General features: G+C 47.6%; 1 protein-coding gene across 4 annotated transcripts; it reads left to right on the top strand.

The window, feature by feature from the left end:
• Positions 1–448: 448 nt before the first annotated feature.
• WDR3 (WD repeat domain 3) lies at positions 449–22,509 on the top strand. Of its 4 annotated transcripts, none has more exons than XM_075165900.1 (26): positions 449–889; positions 1,372–1,581; positions 2,006–2,124; positions 3,833–3,911; positions 4,258–4,353; positions 4,819–4,929; positions 5,937–6,038; positions 6,158–6,255; positions 7,150–7,245; positions 7,577–7,807; positions 8,627–8,720; positions 9,102–9,203; positions 11,578–11,663; positions 12,118–12,253; positions 12,970–13,026; positions 13,711–13,811; positions 13,961–14,072; positions 14,188–14,322; positions 15,901–15,951; positions 16,602–16,667; positions 17,533–17,625; positions 18,200–18,247; positions 19,536–19,579; positions 20,062–20,190; positions 20,988–21,081; positions 21,721–22,509. In XM_075165900.1, the coding sequence occupies exons 1-26, from the start codon at positions 719–721 to the stop codon at positions 21,874–21,876; spliced, it is 2,817 nt and encodes a 938-aa protein (XP_075022001.1). In that variant the 5' UTR covers positions 449–718; the 3' UTR covers positions 21,877–22,509. The 4 variants fall into 4 exon arrangements, with proteins under 4 accessions (XP_075022001.1, XP_075022010.1, XP_075022018.1 ...); XM_075165890.1 differs by having other exon boundaries at positions 467–889; positions 17,533–17,790; positions 21,721–22,205; XM_075165909.1 differs by lacking the exons at positions 19,536–19,579; positions 20,062–20,190; positions 20,988–21,081; positions 21,721–22,509 and adding an exon at positions 19,412–19,522 and having other exon boundaries at positions 17,533–17,790.
• Positions 22,510–22,638: the final 129 nt, after the last annotated feature.

Below are 22,638 nucleotides of genomic sequence, written 5' to 3'. Positions count from 1 at the left end.
TCAGTACGAGGGCGAGCGGCAGACGGCAGAGAAGGGGTGCACAGAGGCTCCTCCTGGATATTCCGCCCCACCCCGTTTGTTGCCCAGGGGCTTCCCGCGCCAGGGGCGGCCCTACGGGGATGACAGGCTCGGGACGCGGAACGAAGCGCAGCGAGCGGCAGTCGAGGCGCCCAAAGCCCGCGGGCGGGGTGCCGTGCCCCTGCCCGGGAGGAGGGCGCTGTCTCTCCCGCCTCTTGCAACCCACCGCCCGCACCGGGCTACCGGTAACCTGCACCGCCGGGAGCGATGCCGGCGAGCGGTCAGCGGCTCCCTTTCCCCTCCCCGCCCCAACTCCACCCGGCCCCTATCAGCGCGGAACCGCCCAGCAACTCACGGGCAGGCCGCGCCGCCGCTGCCAGCCCCGCCCGGCCAGAGGGTCTCGGTCGGCGCCCGTTTGGCGACATCACCCAGAAAAGCGGGGCGGCCGCCGAGCGTTTCCGCTTCCGGGAGTAGCCCCGCCCCGCCCCGGGTTGCCCGACCCCGAGCTGCCCGGCCGCCGGCTTCACAGCCTCACTTCCGGCCAGGGCTGTCTCCGCCCGCTCCGACACACTTCCGGCCTCGGCGGGTGAGGGGGCAGGCGCTCGGCACGTGTGGCGGCCGGTTGCAACGGCCGGTCGGGGCGAGACGGGTTTTCCTCAGCGCCTCCCCCCCGCAGCCCGGCTCTCCTCTCGGCGCTGCCATGGGCCTCACCCGGCAGTACCTGCGGTACGGGCCGGCCGCGCTCTTCGGGCTGGTGGCCAGCGCCAGGGGTAACGCGGCCTTCGTGGCGCTGCGCGGCGAGCGGGGCCGCTGCGTGGCCGTGCCGGCCTGCGAGCACGTCTTCGTGTGGGACACGCGGAAAGGAGAGAAGGTGAGAGCGGGGCCCTCCCTGGGGGCTGCGGTGGCGGGGCGCGGATGGGGCTGGTGAGGAGCTGGAGGGGGGGGGGATGTAGCGTGCGGCGCTTTTGGACCGTCTGAAGCAAATCCGTTTGTGTTAGTGGGCTACGTTTTAAGGGAAGTGTCACCTCTGCAGCTTCCCCCCTTTTCTGTAGTCTGAGCACGCCTTGAAGTTTGCTCCTGGTGCGAGTCGGCAGCTCTGGGTGCGCCCTGGCTGAATCTCAGTGTTGATCCTTTGAGAGTTGCCTTTGGTACCTCAGTTGGGGAAGAATAAGTGCTGCCACGGTGATTGGAAAGCTGTTCCCTGTTTAGCTGGCGACCAGCAGCAGCGCTGTGTGAAAGTTCTGGGATGAAACAGGGATGTTGTGGATTTTGTGCTTCGGCTGTGGAACTGGGCTTCCCTTCTGACATGCCGTTTAGCAGCATTGTATGTTTTTTCTTTCCTAAAAATTGCAGGTCCTTATCCTTAAGGGTCTCAAGCAGGAGGTCAGTTGCCTCTGCCCCTCTCCAGATGGGTTGCACTTGGCTGTTGGATATGAAGATGGATCAATCCGAGTCTTCAACCTCCTAAGTGGAGAAGCGAATATCACTTTCAATGGACACAAGGCTGCAGTTACAGCCCTGCAGTATGATCATCTGGGTGGCCGGCTGGTGTCTGGCTCAAAGGTGAGGGTTGCACATCTGGAGGACAGCCCTTTCATAGAGATGCTGTGATGGAGAAGGCTGACCTACACTAAAATGTTTGGTATTTTACGTGCAATGAGAGGAGTTAGGGTTGCAAGACAGCGATGGAGTTGGGGAGCCCAGGGCTGGGAGAACAGCGGGGACTGCAGGGCAGGAGTGGGCTACTAGAAGAGCTGTTAAAGGTGAAGAAGCTTGTGAGGTCAGGAATAGCAAAAGGCAGGGCAGAGGTGCATCTGTTGGTCTGAATGCTCCCCGGGGGAAGGAATGTCTTTTGCATTAATTATCCCTAACATTCAAATTCAGAGTGAGAAAGCTTGCTCTTAGGAAACCTTTTCCGCTTCATAGCAGAGGTAGACATTTTGCAGAGACAAATGCCAGTCCCTTGGAGACACTCTGTCTGTTCCAGGATACAGATGTTATCGTGTGGGATGTCATCAATGAGAGCGGTCTGTACCGGCTGAGAGGACACAAGGATGCTGTCACTCAGGTCCTTTTCTTGAAGGAGAAGAACCTGTTGGTCACCAGGTGAGCCAGGCTAGGTGTAGTGGTCGATCAGGAAAGTAGCCGTGTTTTTACTTGCAATTTAGACATAAGTGCTACAGCTGTTTGTATTTTCCTTCTTGACTCGCGGTATCTCGGACCCACCGGCATCTTGGAATATGATTTTGTCATGTCCGCGTATTTCGAAAGTCCGGTGCCTGAATCCAAATGTGTTAAGCGGAACTGAAATGGCTATCCTGAAAAATAGTGTTTGGAAAAGGGTTTAACTTGCTGGTAAATATAGCAACTTAGAATTATTGTAACAAAGAATAGTGATATGTTCGTTATGTATGTAACCATTTTTGTTGTTTATCTTGAAGAATTAAGCAGACTTACCTTCTGTATGTTTAATTCGCACAGCAATGTGACGGAAAAATTGCCTCCTAGTAGGCCATAGTTACAGGCATTAATTAAAAGATGATAGTTTTTTTTTGAGTTGGTTTTTAGTTATTCAACACAAGTTGCTAGTTGACTGTATTCCTTTAATAATAAACGGTTGACAGAAGATACTCTTGCTCAAATATCTGTCAATAATTTTTTATTTATTAATGTCATCTAATAGCGTAATAAAAAAGTGCATACAATCAGTTCAGTGTAAAATTATAACAAGTTTCTTGTGCTTTTTTTGTTGTTTCAATGGAAAAAGTATTTTGTTGGATTGGTAGATGATGCTTGTTTCTTAATGCAATTTCAAGTCTTTGCAGGTCAACTTCAGAAATGCTTCTTAATTCTCTCAGTAGCTAAATTGAGATAAAGTATTCCTCTCTATTTTTTTTTTTTATTAACAGAGTAGAGATGTTATCCTGTTTTTCTGGAGATGCAAAGTTTTGCTTCTTACTTTAGATTGTTTTTTTGCCCAAGCAGCTAACTGCAGCCCTTTGTGTACAGAATTTTTTTGTGATATTTTCATATGTCCAATTTACAAGTACTTTTGGATCCTATGTAACAAAAGAGATGGATTAACAATAAGTATCACTTGTAATCAGAATTTTTTTGTCCTGAGGGAGCTTAATAATGGAACAGAAAGTTTTATATTTTGATTTAGTTGAAACTTATTGAGGAAAACAGGCTCTAACAAAGTTGCCGAAAATAAAAAAAGTATTAATTGTTGTAGGGTGTACTGAAAGAATCTGTATAAATGTTCAAATTACTTTTCTCAGGTGCTCTTGTAGTATTGGGGTAGCATAATATAGCCAGAAATGTGTTTTCGAGGAGGTCTAATTTTACGGGGGCTTATAAGGACTGAAACAGCTGTAATTCTCTGTTAGGAGGAGCAGCTCCAAATCACTGCTCAAAATGAAGGCATCTGCTTTTCTTGTAGCCTGGTCAATGCACAGGCATGGCACAGGTTGAGAATGTGGAGAGAGGGGTTTTAAAGGCAGCTTTAGAATTGATCAGCGCTTTGCGCTTATTGTTCTCACCCTAAATAAGTGAAAAAGGAGGCTGTGTGACTCCGGGGCTTGCAGCTGAATCGAGAGGAGGATGCACTTTTCAATGACTTCCTAGATACCTTTTTGCAGCACCTTTGTATTGCTATACTTTGTCCTTGCACAGCTTGCGAAATTCAATGTCTGAGCAGCTGCTCTGTGATATGTTGTGGCATGTTTTAGATTTTTTGTATTTCTACCACTTTCTAAGCACATGAGCTCTGGCAGTCTTTCCTTATGTCTTGAGTTTTTCTTCTTTGTTCCAGCGGCAAAGACACATTGGTGAAATGGTGGGATCTGGGCACCCAGCACTGCTTCAAAACTCTGGTTGGACACCGTACTGAGGTAAAGAGGATGTGTGGGGAGCTGTTGGGGTGGAGGAACTTTGGATTACATGTCATGGCTCACTCAGTGCTTTCCCTGCTCTTGGGAGTTGTAAACTGGCACTGTGGTATATTTTGCTTGTCATTAGGCTTTAGAGATGAGCAAATGAGAAACTTCCAAACTTCCCAGGAGCTGTCATCAACATGCAGTGGGTGACAATTTCAATACAGATGTCCCCAGAGGAGGTCCCGGCTAGATCCAGTCTCTTTTTGGTTGCCATTTAAATAAATGAATTAAAGATGCTCTGCTGTTGTTATGACAGTTAAAGGACCCATAAACCAATTCCTCACATTGTGCCTCTGGACAGGTTTGGGGGATGGCTTTGATATCCGAAGAGAAGCGCCTGATCACTGGGAGTGCTGACAGTGAGCTGAGGGTGTGGGATATCACTTACATCCAGGAGGTAAGATATTCCCTCTGTAACCCCTCACAGTCTTGTCCAGCTGCTTGTCTTTGGACTAAGGTGGGTCTGGAACACGTTAAATCTGATTGATGTTCTGGGAAATAGCCAAAGCAATGTCTTTGCTGTCTGAGGGGTCCAGAAGCTGCTCTTGGGATAGACTTTGCTGTTTTCTGTGTTCTGAGCTTTCAAGTGAAGCTGCGAGCCCTTCCAGAACAAGGTTTCCGGAGTGTGTCAGATCTTCCTGCCTTCTGGCTTATGGCTAGAGAAGACAGTCTTGTGGGTAGATGATAAGCAGGGGAGGACATGGAGTGTTTGGTGCCTACAGGCATGCTGTAGGCCACTCCTTTGTTGCAGTGTACACTAACCACTTGTTCCTCCGGGGAAGTGAAGTGTGAGACAGGAACCAGAACACCGTAGCTCTTGTGGTTTAAGGTATTCCTTATGGTTTTTTTTGTCCATGAACAGGTAAAAGACCCTGATGAGCCAGAATCCAAGAAAAGTAAAGGATCTTCACCTGGAGCAGAAGAAAACATTGAAGAGGATGAGACCCTAGAGTTGGATGAGCGTCCCGAGGAAGTAAGCTCGGTTTTCTACGCTGTCTGTGGGATGGTGTATCTAACCCCATTTGCATGGTGCTACTTGCAGAGCCAGCAGGAGTTTGCAGGTCGCTTACACATTGCTTCTCTGTATTGAGTTTATACCCTGAGTGTCATATCTAGCCCGTTAGGGAAAATGTGGTAATTCTTGTCTTGCTTCATAACATCTTTCTCGGCAGCAGTTGCTGCCCCATCTACCTGCAGAACATCAGCAGAAGTATGTGTGGCAAAACGCATACACATGCTGCTGTCCACTGAAAGCTTTTTCTTTGCCTTCTGTTTGGGGGGAACTAGCAAGTGTTTAAAGTTTGACAGTGCTAACAGAGATCTTTCATTGAACAACACGGGAATAAAATAGTTACTAGCTGGTTGGCAGCTGCTGGGTTCTGTGCTGATGCCCAGCTTTGCAGGTCAGTAGCAGAAGCTGAGAGGTCAGAGTAACCATAACGAAATATGGTGTGAGATTCAATTGTGGAAAGCTGTTCCCACTTGTGCTGCTGGCGGAGACTTTACTGAATTTCTTTTTCCGGTGGAACTTTCTGGGGTTCTCCTCAGATTTCAGACTGCTTGTGGTTAAATACTTCCAACTTCCTCTCCGGAGGATTCCTTCAACCACCTATTTAAGAGTCTCTGTTCTCTCGTTCTCTGCCTCTTCTGACAGAGGAACTGAGCTCTGCTGCCTTTGTAGCATAAAAATTCAGCTGTCTCTTAAATGGCTATGGTTTGCCAATAAAGTTAAGTTATTCTTCCACTGAGACTGTCAATGATTATTTTCAGCTAAAATGCAACAAAACATAATGAGATAAGCCTGTAGCTCACAGAAATGCTTGTTCTGTCCCTAGATTATCCTTGCTAGCTGTTCTACCAGGACCCTGTAGGTTCATTTCCCCCTCTTCTCTTGACTTCCCTTGCCAGTACGTTTCTGAGTTTGCTTGAGAAGATCACTTGACCTTTCAGACCAAAGTTCTTCTCCTTCTTTCCCTATAGCGCCTTGTAAAGTGCAGCAAAGTTGGATCCATCATGCGGGAAGGGAGAGACCGAATAGTTACTCTTGCCACAGACCGAACGGGCAAGATTTTGGCCTGCCATGTAAGTAATGGGGGGCTCTGCTGTTGAGCTGTAGAGGAGGCTGTTAGAGACCTTGGGTAATTTCTGTAAGGGCCAGCCAGGGCTTTGCGTGCCTTTGACTTTGTTTGCTCTGTCTCTAGGGAACAGATGCTGTTCTGGAAGTGTTCTCTGTCCTTTCCGAAGAGGAAGTCCAAAAGAAATTGGAGAAGAAAATTAAGAAAGCAAAGAAAAAAGCCAAGTAAGCAGTCTTTTGGATGTATTTGGATGCTGCCTGTGTTCAGAGAACTGTTAGAAAAGCCCTTCAGCAGCATGACACAGCAGTTGAACTCCAAGCTACTGGTCATTCTGTCTCTGTTGTATTTTGGGGTTACTGTTCCTGTGCATCCTTGGTGCTTGTCTGAGCAACACTGCTCCCAGAGACTAAGAGACTTCTTTCTGAGTCTTCCTCCTGCAAAAAAAGCTAATGTGTGCAAAGGAATGGACATAAAATGGGTTTTTCAGAGCTGCTCACTTCTACCTGACATTCATATTTACACTGCTTGGTGCATCAGATAAAGTCCTTGATAGGACATACAGGAATGAGAGTTTCATCTGAGAAGTCAGAGTGACTCTGATACCTCATCTCCTGTTTTACAGCAGGCAGAGATACAGGTGAGAGCTTTATTAATGTTTACTTTGTGTTAAGTATCCTGGCACTTAACAGGTGCCTCACAACAGCCCTTAGGGAGAGGTCTGGCTCCGGGATAGAAACTGATGCACAGGGCACATGAATCTGGAGATGCGTTTTGGCAATGGCTGAGGACTTTTGGTGAGTGGTAGGAGATGAATAGAAGCTGATTTCCCACTCAAACACAGCTTTCTGTTGCCTGTTTTGTGTCCATCTTTCTTGTTCAAGTGCTTTGGCTCCAGAGGAGGTTGCCTTTTTTAGGACAGCTTGTCTCTTTAGTAGTCTACATACCAACATGAACTTCACTGTCTCACCCTGTTCTTAAATGTAGTTAAAACTGCTGGGTAAGAGGGCAGTTGTTTTCAGCAGGCTAAGTGGTTTTCTTATGTTATTCTCTGTCCCTGTGTTAGTTTGTTTTGGCTGTGCTGGGTTATTTGACTCTCCTCCATTATCTGACATTTCTAGACAGAACTCTGAAGAGGATTCTGAAAGGAATGTGGAGCTGAGCCTGCAGGAGGAGATTCAGCGGGTCACTAGCATCAGAGCTTCTTCTAAAATCAAGTGAGTGGAAAGCCTGTTGTAGAGGCTGAGCTGTGGTGTGCAGCTATTTGGGGAGAGCTCTGCACAGCTCAATATGGGGAGAGATAGAAGAATTTTCCCCCTCGACATCTGTTCAGCTGGGAGCTGGGGAGAGGCCTACCATGATCTCCAGTCCATTCACACCTCTTCCATAAGTGGTCCCTTTTGTGCACACCTCTGTGGCTTAGTTTGCACTTGCTTGTGGCATACCTCTGTCTATATTCCTCTTTCTCAGTTGTTCTTGATATTTGATCCCTCCTACATTTTGTCTTATTGCCCCTGTGTACAGCTCTGATTTTGTCTGATCAAACAGGTCATTTGACTTGATTCTCTCTCCAAAAGGAGAGCTGAAGATTGTACTGCTGCTCCAGAACAACATCATTGAGTCGTACAACCTGAACCTGTCAGCACAAGTCCCACAGGCTGTCTGTGCATCCAAGATAACCATTGGAGGCCACCGCAGTGATGTCAGGACGTTGGCTTTTAGCTCTGACAACATTGCCATTCTCTCAGCAGCTGCAGAGTCTGTAAAGATTTGGAACAGGTACACAGCCCATTTGTGTCAGTCCCCTCTGCCCTGTGTTCTCCCAGAACTCAGGGATGCTGTGTTCAGAGAGGCAGTGATAAGGAAATGGGCATGATGGAGAAATATAAAATAGTGGATGAAGTAAAGGAAGTAAATAGAAAACTGTTAGACTTCTTTTCTTGTTAGGGAGACTGAGATGCTGTAGAGCTAAAACTGCATAATTAACTCGTGGAGTTTGATGCTGTAAAGGAGCACTGAGGCTAAGTTTAGTGGCAGGTGTGGAAAGGCAAATCTCTAAACACAAAGGTCCATAGCAGTCTAGTATAGACTGTATTTTGTTGGGGTTTTTTTCCTATTTAATAGGAGGTACTAACTGTTACCCTAAACTAGCTACTGCCTGTTTTTTAGGGAACATGTGGGTTTCTTGGCATCTTATCTGAAGGATCTAGTATTAGACTGAGTTAGGTTGCTGTTTTGATCTAGAGCGTTGTCCCAGTGTTTCCTGAGTGGTGCCGATTTCAAGCTCTGTTTCTGTTTTTCTGTGTGCTATCTTATACTCCTCCCTCCTCTCCTGAATGACAGGAATTGCTGTTGGAGAACAGGAACTCTTGTCCTTGCTCATAACAGCAATAAGTCACGATGGCGAACTATGTAACTGCATGTTTTTGTGGAAAATGTTCTTAGCAGTAATGCTAGATAGCATAGGATGGTGGTGGAGTATCTTCTGGCCCCAGCTGAAAAGACAGCTGTGGGCAGAGGTCACTGTGGAGCATGTCTCACTTAGCGGGCCAGATTTTGTGTGTGATAAGAGGTTTTGGGCTCTGCCTTTGTCCACAGATCAACCTTGCAGTGCATCCGGACAATGGACTGTGAGTACGCACTCTGCTCGCTCTTTGTCCCAGGAGATCGGCAGGTCATCGTTGGCACCAAGGTAAATAGTGTCGCGTCTGCACACCAGACTGCTCAGGTCTGGAAATGTTCTGAAAATGTCATTAAGGCAGCCTTACAGAAAATGCATTGCGTTTCCTGATCTGGAGCACTCTGTTTTAGGCGTAAAAACCTCTCTGACAGTCAGGTTCTGCTCTGTTCCCAGACTCTTTATGTAGCTCCTATGGCTTAAGCTGGACAGCTGGGGAGAGCTTTGGGACGTCCCTGATGGAGAATAGGAGTTTGGCTGCCTGTATGTAACAGCCATCTAATGAAGCTGGCTGTTCAGGAGATGGGTGGCAGGGGTGCTCTCCGGCTAGGAGCTATCGTGTGTCATGAAGGTGGAGAGGCTGATTTGTCCTCTGTGATGTGTCTCTCTCTGCAGACAGGGAAGCTGCAGCTGTATGACCTGGCTTCTGGGAGTCTGATGGAGGCACTTAATGCTCATGACGGGGCGGTGTGGTCCATTGCTCTTTCACCAGATCAGGTAACTCAGCCACCCTTCTAAGTATCATCTGTTGCACATCTTTTCTTGTAGCTTCTTCCTATAGCGCTGTGTTTGCACTACTGATGGGAGCATGGGAGCCCCTCATCCTGGGAGGTGGAGGATGCAGCTGGTAGTATCTAAGAACTTCAGATGTGGGTACATGCACAGTTTGATGAATAATCTCTCTAGTTGTGTGGCACATGGCAATGAGTCTTTGGGCTGAGTGGGGCCATCCTCATCACCTCATCTGGCTTTTGCATGATTGAGAACACTCAGACTTCCCTGGTGGAGTCCGTGTGTGCTGCAATACATACCTTGTGGATGTGTTCCGGCTGTGGAGAGCTTCAGCCCCTTATAACCTGCTGCAGTGGCTGATAATCCTCCTTGTTAAATTTGCTGCTTGTCTGCTGGATTAAAGATCTCGTTAACATAGTGATGTTTTTTCTTTGTGTTGCACTCTTCTTGAGTGACCAAATCACCCTCCCCATCTATCGGATGGTCATTAGGCTGAACTTCTCCTGTCCCTGCAGGATGTGTTTTCCAGGCTCTTAGTTGTTCTTGTGGTACTTTTTGAGTTACTGTAGTCTTTTTTTGCTGGTGGCCCCAGGATCTGGGTGCACGGTGTGATAGGAATTATATCAGTGCCAAATGCGCCAGTGATTTGAATCCATCCAAGTACTTGATTAGCTCTTCTGGCGACAGCTCTGCAGTGATAATGTGTATTCACATAATAATCCACTCTCTCTCTCATAGCCCATTTTGGGGCATTGCTTCGCAGAAGGTATATATGTGGGGCTTAGAGCCTTGCTTTCTAATGTATAAATTGATGTTTTGGTTCTGCTTGGGCACTCTTTTTCAGATAGATTGAATAGCTCTGACATTATATAGATAAATTTAATTGGTTATTTTTCTAGTAATCCATAAAATCTGTAAGCAGCATGGTGTCAAGTTATTAGGTATTTCTCATTTAAAATTAAGCTTTAAAACCTCTTAGCTGGTCTTTAATCCATGGAGTATGTGCTCTACTGAACTATATTATCCTAGTTTTGTAATGAAAATGTAACACAAGACCAAGAGGCATGCCTTGCATGAGCAACACTGTTACTATTATCAACTACAGCTTTAATCTTAAGAAAAAGGATAATCCCCATCAAATTAATTTTCCATGAGCTTTTTTCTCCATATTCAGTTCACTTTCTTTGTTTGATGGAAACTGCAATTACCTGTTACTTCTGTTGACCATGCTCACAGTTACCAGGCCTGCCTGTTTACTCTGTCTGAATTATGGTGTTCCGTTAGTTTCTTCCTGGATCTCCCCTGGTATTTCCGAAGCTGCTGAGAATGGACATGGACAGTTTAGAGAGTACCTCGTTCTGCTCTCTAAAAGTCTTGGATTCGGGGGATCTGAACCATTGATTTATAAATGTCTGACATAGGTAGCTGCTTTTTGACAGCCTTGTGAGTTTTTGGAGCAGTTTTTCATCATTTGTCTTGTAATGTGATTACGGTACCTCGTTTTTCCCTGAGCACAACAGATGAAAAATGTTTACTGAACCGATGTTTACTGAGCATTGCTGTTTAATAGTTCTCATACTTCCTTCTAGAAATGGGTCAGTTCTACTGAAAAGATTTTTTTTTTTTTTTTAATGTTCCCATTTTACATGCACACACTCACTCTATTTGGCCTAACCACCCTGGCTGTAGAAAGCTGTTTGTCTTTTACTCTTTGTATCAGTTTTTCTCCATTACCACAGTTCAGGTTCATATTGGTTTCTATCAATTTCCACTTTCTTCTGTTTGTTGTGTATGCTTTTCTTATTTTTCTTATATGGTCATGTTGCATTAGAAGCTGGAGTGGTTTTTAGTGGAATCAAAACCATAGCAAGTAATAACCTGCCTGAGATTCATTCATCCTACAGATTAAAACATACGGGACAGATTTTACCCTTGTCCTTAATGTAAAAGGGATGATGTTGAACTGTTCTTCCTTTAGAAGGCCGTGCTTGTGGGTTGGTGGTAAGGTGTGTGTGATCCAATAACGGTGAGAGTGTCACCTTCGCCACAAAACACAAGCATATCATTACCTACAGCTGAGATGACTGCTTTCAGTCCCAAAGCTTCAGCCCGTGTCTTGATTTACATTTGGAGTCTTTGTCTTAGACCTCCCTGACAGAGCTTTTGAAATGGTTGTTGCTCATATGCATGCTCCAACCAGAGCAAGTGCTCCTGGTGGTGTCCACTTAATCATTAATACTGTAGGAATGTGGGACATTTCAAAAAACTCTTTGTGTGTTGACAATTCCTTGCTGTAGAATTTCTCTGGGTTACAGCAAAACTGGTTTCACAATAATTTTTTTTTTGTTTTCCCCTGCAGCGTGGCTTTGTGACAGGAGGTGCTGATAAATGTGTCAAGTTCTGGGAGTTTGAGCTTGTGAAGGATGAGAGCAGTGTTCAGAAAAGGTAAGAAAATAAACCTTTCTAGACTACATTCAGCTGCAGTATCCATTGTCGTTGATGGATGCTTTGGCCTCTGCTGTGCACTGTAAGAAGTGCCCGTGACATGTATGTGGAACACGTGGAGAAGAGTGTGAGCTCGGTGTTGTTTTGTGAAGGTCTGAGCTTAGCTGGGGAAGGGCACTTGCCGTATTCTGATCCCTTGGTTCTGTGTAAGTTTAGCCTTTAATCACAGGATGGGCCTCCAGATCATTAAGCAGTAAATTTAGCAGTGAAGTTTATCAGCCTGCAGTGCCATGCTTATTTCCAGTCCTGTCTTGTTCAAGTCATAATGAGGAATGAGATGCTCGTGTTAGAATTAACTTTCTTTCCCAGGGTGCATTGTGGGAGTAGCATTCATACCTCTTCCCAACTTGTTTGTTTGGGATAACAACTGTTTTTTTCCTCTTTATGTTGCTAGGCTCTCCATGAAACATGTGCGCATTTTGCAGTTGGATGAAGATGTTCTCTGTGTGCGGTACAGCCCCAACCAGAAGCTGCTGGCTGTCTCCTTACTAGATTGCACGGTGAAGATTTTCTACATTGACACGCTCAAGGTGCGTGACCTAATGGGCTGTGAGGCTGTGCAAGGAGTGATGTAATTGCAGCCTGAAAGATCAGGAATACAGGAAAAGTGTCTATTTATTGCGGGACACTAGTAAGAATCAAAGAGAGACCATGGATCCCACTTCAGGTGCCTGTTTGCTAGCAAACCCAACAGAACCATGGCTGGCCCACACTGGGGAGAAGATCCATTTTTCATCTGGAAAGTGTTGTGAACCTGCAGGTGGGCGAGGTTCATGCTCAACCCTGCGGGCATAGTGGTACTCCAGAGCTGTGAGGCACTGTAAGGGTGGGGTGGATGTATCACACATGGCATTAAATAGAGCATAGCAGAGGCAAAGCCTGGGGGAGGAGAATCTTCCTTGTGAGCAGTGCGTGGTGGTTTTGTGAGTTGTGTATTAGCACGTGGATGTTGGGGAATGACACAAGACAGACCAGCGCTGACAGATAGGCAAGAGAAACAGAGATGAACGCCATAGGCGGTGGTGAATAGCACCAGAGGTAGCTCAGCTTGCTTGGGTACTTCCACCCTCATCTCAGTTCTGCCATCATGGCCCTGCTGCTAACAGCAGTGTTCAGGGCAAGAGTGAAAGTGGGGCAGTGCTAAAAAGACAGAGCTCCTGAGGCAGAGTAGAACTAACCTGGAGTTTGAGGTTTTCGCACATCTCTACCCAGCATGTCTAACGGAGACACCTTTCTTCTGCTTCAGTTTTTCCTCTCTCTGTATGGACACAAGCTGCCAGTGCTGTGTATGGACATCTCCTATGTAAGTATCATTAGGGCTGTGTGTTAGGTGGGAATGTGGTGATACGGGTGACTGCGAGAACCTCTGCTGGCAGCAAGGCCCCTAGGATAATGCTTTCTTGTCACCTCCTTGCTCCCGACTTAGCAGTTTCTTGATGGGACACAGCAAGCCTCTCCTTATCCCGTTGTCCTGCACTCACTGGGAGGGGTCACGGAGTAGCGGTCATGACAGAACTGACCAGGGCATTTTGTGAGCAAGTGGAAATCGAAATGCTATGGTGGTCCCCTACACTCATCTTAAGAGGTACAGCCTGCTCTCTGCTAAAGTTACTAACTGTGTGAGAGGAGCCCAAATTCTTCATCAGTGGGAGCAGAGAGCAGGTGCTGAGGTGGAGCAGCCTCTTCATGCCTGTTCATTTTTGGGCTGCATCTTGCTCTGGGGTGTCCTTGGAATGAGGCTCATTGCAAGCCAAAAATGTCAAGATACAGCTAAGATCTTAAATGCCTGCAGAGGTTCAGAAAAGAGCCAGGGTGCTGTCAGTGGGCTGTGCCAGTACCACAAGCAAGAGGAGGCGGAGGGATCAGGAGGGCATGTTTCAGGAGCCAGGTGTCTGCCTACCCAGCACTGCTTAGTCACTGGTTCAGCAGCAATTCCTCATGGGGCTGCCAGCCAGCTACCCACACCCTCCTCTCTGTTGCTGTGTAGGATGGGACTCTAATTGCGACTGGCTCTGCTGACAGGAATGTGAAGATTTGGGGCTTGGATTTCGGGGACTGTCACCGCTCTCTCTTTGCCCATGATGACAGGTCAGTCAAATCCTACAGCATCTCTGGGCTGTGGGCTATCTTATCTCCAAGGGGTTGTGATCCAGCAATAACCCTTTTGTCCAGTGTAGAGTGGGGGGAGGTCTGCAGTGTTCCCCAAGTGGGTGAATTTGAGCCTTTTTCCCTTCCAGTGTGATGTATCTGCAGTTCGTGGCGAAATCCCATCTCTTCTTCACAGCTGGGAAGGACAGCAAGATTAAGCAGTGGGATGCAGATAAATTTGAGCACATCCAGACGCTGGAGGTAGGAAGTTTTGGAGACTGTTGAAAGGAAGCATTATCCCTGCATGAGCAGCACTTCCCTCAGGGGCTGCGAGGTGGGGGATGGTCATGTCTTACCTCTTCTGTTTACCATGCAGGGGCATCACAAGGAGGTGTGGTGTTTGGCACTTAGTCCCAATGGAGACTACGTGGTGTCAGCATCCCATGACAAGTCCCTGCGCCTCTGGGAAAGGACGAGGGAGCCACTTGTTTTGGAAGAGGAAAGGGAGATGGTGAGAGTTGCATCCTTCCTGCCAACTTCCAGACCTGTTTTCTCCCCAGCAGGCAGATTCCTCATTTTTCACTGTGGAAGAGTCTGGCTCCACACTTGGCAGCCTTGCTCATTACTAATCGCAGCCTGGTGTTGAGGTGCCCAGGGCTGACTGCCATCTTCTGCGTGATGGGATTGTTGCCCTGAGCTGTCTGGAGACAGCACTGCAGATGTTGCAGGTGCTTGCCGGTGTGTACTGCATTGCAGATGCCTGGCTAACTTGCTCTCTGCTTTGCTTCTCTCTTGCTTCCCAGGCTTTCCTCTGTAGTTGTGGTTTTCCACAGGTCTGTTGGCTACAGTCTTTGACCTTCTCATATTCTCTTGTGCTTCTTTCAACTCAAGTGTGCTTTGGAGGTGGCTGTTGTGGGCGTGATGGAGAGCACTGCTCCTGTTAAATGCAGTTTGTCTTGGTTTCCCCTTTTCCAACTGTGAGAGGCCCATTCGATCTTAGTAGCCGGCCCCGGAGCTCAGGGATGCTGGAAGAAATCCCTTCTATTCCATTTGAGCACATATTGTGAGGAACCATAGACTCACAGAAGGACTTCAATAGGAAGGAAACTTGGGGGGTCTCTAGCCTAAACCCTTGCTCACTGCGGGATAACCTTAAAGCTGTGTCAGACTGCTCAAGAGACTTGTATTGATACATGAACATTTCCAAGGAAGGAGATTTTCCAGGCTGTCTGAGCATCCGTTCCAGTGCTGAACCACCCTTGGGGTTGGCGGACGCATTTGTTACACGTATCCAATTGGAAATTCCCTTGGAACAATTTGGAACTCTTGTCTTTTCACTATATCCGTCAAAGGAGTCTGGCTCTGTCTCCCCTTTTTAAAGCAGTTCTCAAACTACAGTGGGGGAAGGAGGTAGAAACATGTGCAGAAGCAGTAGTACATGAGAAACCTGCAATAAATGTGTTGGGGTTTGGTTTTTTTTTTGTCCCAGCCTGTTTGCAGAGAGCTGAGGTGACCGATAGGCAACTACCACCAGTAGTTGGTGTGCCAGGAATGATGGTGGTAAAAGAAGAGACAGAGACAGCTCCTTTTCCAGATGCCAGGAAAGTGTGTTTTGGGTGAAATTTGAGTAATAAGGTGGGCATGAATACACCAGTAGTGAATTACACACTGGTGGGGCCCTATTCAAGTGAGAGATGCCAGACAGGAGGCTCTTTTCTCTTGCAGGTTAGAACAACCCTGAGTGTTTTCTAGGCTTGTCTTCTGTGCTGTGTGCCAGGTGGAAGGTCTGGTGCTGAATTGCTGTTGTCTCTGTCTCAGTGTGGTGGGCCGTCTAAGCGCTGTTCCTGCATCCAGAGCAGAGACCTTGATTTCTTTCTGTCTGGGGGATTCCAGAGTTCTCTGTGGGGTTGGGACCAGGGACAAGTGGGCATTTTGCACTGGCATTGTTGATCTTTGCTGATTTGTCCTAGTTTTGCAATGGGCTGCATAAAGCTGCAGGCTCCCTGGCTCAACCAGTCTGGAAGGGATTTGTACCCTTGCTTGCCGCCTGCTCACCTGTGTTAATATGTTGTGTTCTGATCCACTGTAGCAACGAGAAGCTGAATACGAAGAGAGTGTGGCAAAGGAAGAGCAGCCTGTGGTGAGTTGCACCATCTGAGTGCGTGTCAGTCTGACTGTACAGAGTCTGAAATAACTATTTCTGTAAGAGGCATAGAAGAGGTGTCAGAGAGGACTGGTAATTTTTTTGCTTTGGGGAGGTGCAGGGGGGAAGGTGCTGCTGAAGCTGTGGTTGCCCCTACAGACAACTTCAGGAGACTCTGTGGAGCTGGCCAAACTGCTACACGGTAGCTGTGGATGCTGAGCTGTGCTGTTGCCCTTCCTATCTCCCCAGCTCACGTCCACACCAGCTCTGTACCAAGGCTGGGCTGCCTTCTGACAGCTACTTCCAGGTCCATGTAGTGCAGGACGGGTGGGGAAGCCTGATCCCTCTTGCTCAGATGCTTGCGTTGTGTTGCCAGTAGTTTTGACACTGATCGGATTACTCAGTCTCTTGGTAGAACAAGAGCTGTGTTTATCTGCCTCCCAGAGCTCAGTGTTAGCACGGTGCCTCTCTTCCTGAGGAAGTGCTGTGCACTTGGGAAATCCTGTATTTCCCCAGATAAAGGACCAGTTTAGGGTATGGGGCTGATGGTTTTTCTTAGCATGGAGTGTGATAGGATACAGGAGGCGCCTACCTACATCAGCTGTTCAGCTGCTGAAGGAGGAAGCTGCAAACTCTGTATTTTGTAGGTGGCTGGAGAGACGCAAGGAGAGACAGGGCTGGCAGGAAAGAAGACTATTGAAACCATCAAAGCGGTAAGATTGTGTGGGTCCCCCAGCATTGCTTTGTGCCTTATCAATCTCCCGAGGAGGGGGGCTGTCACAGGGGTGGAGCATCAGTTTGAGGAGGAGTAACCTGTGCTGTTGCATAAGGGCAGAATTGTCTCTCCTGCAAGAGCAGTCTGTCCTGCTCCATGGCCAACGGGGAGGGGTGTCACTCTGGAGACTCACCCACCAGGAATTGTCTCCTCCGGAGATCTCTCCAGGGAATGAGGTGTGAGGTTCCTGTAGATATTCAGGCTGCAGATTTCTTTACCTGTCCTGTATGGGACAGACAGGGCTGCTCTTGCCCTTTGGGGTTTGCAGCCCAAAGGAGCACAAGGCAGCTGGATGTTCTCTGGGCATCAGGCCTCTTCCCAAAGGGCTGCGCTGTCCTGTGGGCGTCTGTGGCAGGTGGAAATTTATTGCAGTGCCTGACCTGGGAGGTCTACCAGGAGGGTGTGAGGGTGGGCAATTTCATGCCTGCAGATTTCAACAGCCTGATGGTGCTCTTGTAAACGCAGAGGAAATCCTCAGTCTGAAAACTAAAAATGGCCTGACCACGGCTTGTGCCTTGAAGGGGTACTGCTTGCTTGGCCTGTAGTTCAACATCAAGGCAACAATTGAAGCCGCAGCAGAGAGGACCCGGGGCAGTGGGAAGAATGTGGATGGTGGTTGATATCTTCATGATTGATGTGCTCAGAGTAGTGGTGCGGTCTGGAGTAGAGGTCACCTTTCTGAGTGAGGTGTCCTGTGATGGTCCGTGTCAGCCCTCCTGCTTCCCCCTCCGTTTGCCCAGTTGGACTTGAGCTTTGTTTTGGCTTGTCTGGTGTCACTGATGTGCCGTTCTTGTGCTGCGCAGGCTGAGCGGATCATGGAAGCTATTGAGCTGTATAGAGAAGAGATGGCAAAACTTACGGAGCACAAGGCCATATGCAAAGCTGCGGGAAAAGAGGTAAAAGACAGGAATGTACCAGTCCCAAGGTGTGTGGGTGTATCCTTCCAGCTCTGCCGTCTGGGTGGAAAGGTTCAGCATGCAGATAAAATCGGGACAGCTGGACATAGCAAAGATTTGCTGAAATCTTTTGGAGAACAAGATGGCACTGTGCCCTGGGGCATGGTTAGTGTTGTGTTTTTTCTAACAATCTTTACGTTTAAAGTCACAGTAGGATGCAACTTTTGTCCCTGGGAAAGCATGCTGCTGCAAATTCATCTCAAAGCCTATTCTTTGCCTTCATCTCAACACTCCTTGCTAAATAAGGGGCTGTGATATAAGTGGAAAAAGTGACAATTAAGAAGTGGAAGAAAATTCATACATGTTGGGAGTTATTAGTCCTGTACCTCTGAGAATGAGATTGTCTAGTGTCTGCAAATGAGGCCTTCAGTGATGTTCTGGGGAGGGTGGAGGTGTGGGAATTGCAGGAAGACACTTGATAAAAGCTCTCTTCTACTGTGGGTTAAAGTTTTCTCTGGGAATGTGCATTTGTACACACACATCTGCCTCATTCTAACCCATTCTGTGTCTCCAGGTTCCCTTTCCTGTGAATCCCATCCTCCGTGCCTATGGAAATATTACAGTAAGTGGAATGCCATAGGCTGTGGGCCATTCTCAACTGGGGTGGGACTCTTTGATTTGCTGGCTGAGCCGAAATACTGGGTTGCTGTGGGGAGGGGGGACTACTTGGTTCAACTTGAAATGAAAACTGAGCAGTTTTGCTTACGCAAAGTGAACACAGTTTGTTTTTTTTGTGTTTGGTTGTTCTTTTTTTTGTATCTTGCATGTGTGTTACAAAAGGTTAACCCCATCAGGGTTATGCTTAACCATGGTAGCCATGGCCTTACCGTGTACCTTATCATGAGCCAGTGGTTTACGGTATTCTCCAAGATATGCAAAAGCTAGTTCAAACCTTCCCTGTGCCTAAGGGCACATCTTCCTGCTGCCAGGAGGGTGCAGTTGCCATGCTATAGCATATTCCAGAGGAGCTGTGCCATCTAACACAAAATACCTGAGCATCCACTGGAATGGGCAATTGAGAACCCCTGTCACTGTACCCCCCGCCACGTGACATCGGTAAGCACTTAGCCAGAGCCATTCTCTCCCTTCCTCTGTGAATATAGGCCTATTTAATTGCAAGTTGAATAGATGCAACAGGCGTGAATGAAATCCTATGGCTTAGCAGCTAGCAATTTCTTTGGAGGCGCGTGATGTTTGATTGAATCTCACTGTACAGAGAAGGGATTTGAACCTGTTCCCAAGGTCCTGAAGAATGCCCAAGTGCTAGGCTGCTGAGTAAAAACACAGTGGCACATTATTACATGCCTGTTACATGGTGAAATGACCACGATCAGCATTTAGTGTGTCAGACCATGAACAAAAATACTTTATGCATTGACAGTCTGTTATCCTCTTTTTTGGGAGAGACTTCCCAGCTGTGCTTTGCATCTGCCAAACAGTTTCAGCAGATAAACAGGAGTAGCAGGAATTAAGTCTTTGGGAGATGAGTTTGTGTAAGGTTTTGTATGTATTCGGCTGTTTCACCAAGTTTTTTATCCAGTTTGTACAAGATTCATTGAACGGAATATGAGATAATTTAGCTGGTTGAATATAAATTAGACTTTTCACAATATTGTTCACCAGTTAAGAGTATCCTGAGAAGGCTGGGTTTATGTTTTGTGGAGGGAGAACTTCCCAGACAGGCAGCAGATTGAAGCTGAAGGGGTTTCCTCTTTGTTATATTCAGCTTGATCTGTCCACCTCACGAGATGTGATTGCGTGTTTTTAACTGGGTGAAATGGACCTTAAGGCACATCTTTGCATTGGAATGTTTCTTCATATGCAGAGCTGGTGTCTTTCCTCTGTTACAGCCTTCTGCGTACGTGCTAGAAGTTTTCAAGAAGGTCAAGTCGAGGTGAGTCCCAAGAGCCTTACTGCTGAACAGGTTTGTGATTGAGTATTGGATTTCTGGGCCCAGGACTGGCAGGGTCCTGGGACAGTGTCTTGTGCTGGGTTTGGGCAGTGCTGGGGAGTCTGGAGTTACTGTTCCTGGCAGCCTCTTTTGGAGCGTGCATGGAATTGGGGAATGGAAATTGTTCCTTCCATGGGGAGTGTTGGGTGAAGCCTGTGTATGTGTATGCACACGTATGTGAAGAGCTGCTTGGGGATGCTGAGGAGGGAAGACTGTGTGCCTGCTCCCTGTGCCAGAAGATGTCTGCTGGCCTGGGCTCCAGTCTGTGCAGCTGCACTGTGCTTTGTGGGCAGTCACAGACCAGCAGTGATGAATGCTTAGCACAACTTTTGTACCAGTGCCTTCCTATACGGAAGTGTTTCCTGCTCATCTGTAGCAGTGCCGTGACTGAGACTAATGCTTCTGTCCCTTTGCTTTCTCCTCAGTGAGCTGGAAGAGTCTCTCCTGGTGCTGCCGTTCTCCTATGTCCCTGACCTGCTCAGGCTCTTCAATGAATATATTCACCTGGGATCGGAAGTTGAACTCCTGTGCCGAGCTCTCCTCTTCCTGCTCAAGTGAGTCTTTCATCTGCCCAGACAGATCTGCTAGTCTTAGTTCAGCTGCTATTGCTGTCCAGAACCTGGACCCGAGGAAGCCCTAACAGGGTTCTGGTCAATAGTTGGCCTGCTGGTTCTTCTGGACCCCTCGTGCTGGTGCACGTCATGAACACACTTTGCGCTAGTTATGTGAACAGAGAGGTACTCCTTGCGCCTGTGCTGTGAGGCAGTGCTTTGGGACAGCACAGAGCTGGGGAATATACCCCATCTCCTGGAGGTGCAAAGATGACGTTGCTTGCCGTGAACGCGTGTAGCGTAAGAGTGTGGGGAAAATTTGGGCTTTCTCATATGTCTCTGGCTCTGAAGCTCTTGGGAAGCATCCTTGGGAATAAAGATGTCATCTCCGCAGGAGATAAGGATCACTGCAGCCCGCAGTGGATGTTGTGTGGGAATGCACTGATTGGATGCAGAGTGTTGACATGCCCAGAGGGGGTTGCTGGTCCTTGCCCCCCAAATCTCATTGGTATGAAAGATCCTGCATCAAGGCTGAAATGGCACCGTTCACTGGCACATTGTAGAGCCCAGGCCCTTAGAGGGTACCCCAGAGAGACCTTCCCCTTAACCACTGCATGTTAAAGAGAAGCTTCAGACACTAGCTTTTCCAGATAAATCTGCCCATGTCTGGTATACAAGGCTAGTCTGGGGAGACCTAATTTAAGAAAAATCCTATGTCCAGAACATACAGAGGCTCAGGAGAGGGGCTGTCTGTTTCTAAGAACAATGCTGCAATACCTCACTGCCTGCTTTGTTCCCAGGATACATTTTGGGCAGATCACAAGCAACCACATGCTGGTGACAGTGATAGAAAATCTGAAGAAAACTACCATCTCCAGAGTCAGTGAGGCCCGGGTGAGTGTTGCAGCCTCCCCTTTTCCAGGATCTGGAGTAACAGGATGGGCAAATGTCTGGGAGCATGTGTTGTCTGTGGTGTCCAGTGGGAAGGCTGGTTGGGGGTCTGAGCCCGTTACACCTTCCTCCTATGCAAATAGGCTGCCTTTTCCTTATGCTCTTCCTGATGGGACACTACCCAGTGGTGATCCCGTGCTCATGCTACCTCCCTCATTTACTCTTGGTTTTCTTTGATGTATGTATTTGGGCTTTGGCTTGCTAGTTTCTAAATATGTAGGAGGTAAATAAACTCTGTTTCTCTTGGGCTTTTCTGTGGGCTGTTAGTCTCTCAAATAATGCAGACTGTGCATCTTCCCAGAGGCAACTTCTGGTGCCTCCCAGCAACTTGTCCTTCAGAAAATACAGTGGATTATAGCTGCTCTTAAGAGAGAACTGTGGGGAACAGAGCGCAGGACTGATTGTTCTCCTACCCAGATGAAGTTTACATTTAAATAATGTTGCTTTATTTAAATCTGTGGATTGTCTTCCTTTCATCATTTTCTAGTAGAGGGTGGCCAGTGTAGGACCCTCTGCCCCCTGACAAGGTGATGTACCCCCTTGAGGTGTACCCAACAGTGTGGTGCTGGTCTGTCTCTACAGGATGTGCTGGGATTCAACATGGCAGGGCTCCAGTACCTGAAGAGGGAAATTGAGGCCAAGGATGAGGTGACATTTTTTGCTGATGCTACTGACCGTTTTGAGGAGAAGAAGAGGAAGAGGAAGAAGAAGGAGAAGATGGTTCTTGCAGTGCTCTAGCGTTTGCTGCCCAAGACCCAGAGCACCTGGATGGGGTCATGTAACCTCAGTGCTGGACATGGAAGTGTTCTTGTGGCTGAACATCTGTCATGATGTCAGGTGACTGGGACAAAGTCTGTCCCCTTCCCGTGTAGTATAACCCAGCATATAACCCCAACTCAGAATGGTTGTCTCCGAGATGAACTTTCTGTAGTCTGCTGCAAATGTATGCATTTGAACTATTTCTGAGGTGGCTGTCAAAGGTACATGCTTTTCCTCCAGCGGAATGCCCTCGATAGAAATGGAGTTGATTTCTCCTGCAGAAAGAGGTCAGCTCATTCTGGCAGTGTTTTAACTGAATGGAGTGAATCCAGCACATGGACTGCTCATGGGACCACGCCCTATCCCGGGAAGGCAGCCGGCAAGATTTTTATGCTGTTTTGACACTTGCTGGTGGTTTATGGCAGCGCTTAGAGCCTCTGAGCAAAGCTACGTGATTTCTGCCCAAGTGTGAGAACTTGGTCTACAACCACTCGCTTTTTAGCGTAACAGGAAAAAACTCCATTAAAGGCATATTTATATATGCTTTATGAGACAACTTTGTTCATGGAATTTTGTCCTGATTTTTCTCTAGTAAAGCCTCAGCTGCCTTCCTCTGTGTGTCAGTTCTCAAAGGATTTTTTTCTAGAGAATAAAATCTGTGGGAGCAAATGAAAGGGCTGCCATCCAGGATTGTCCTATTCCATAGAGTTGGCAGACTGAGCATGAGGAGCATGGGTTGTT

Source organism: Calonectris borealis, chromosome 1 (genome assembly GCF_964195595.1).
Source record: "Calonectris borealis chromosome 1, bCalBor7.hap1.2, whole genome shotgun sequence".
NCBI lineage: Eukaryota > Metazoa > Chordata > Aves > Procellariiformes > Procellariidae > Calonectris > Calonectris borealis.
This window is presented reverse-complemented; position numbering and strand designations above follow the sequence as displayed.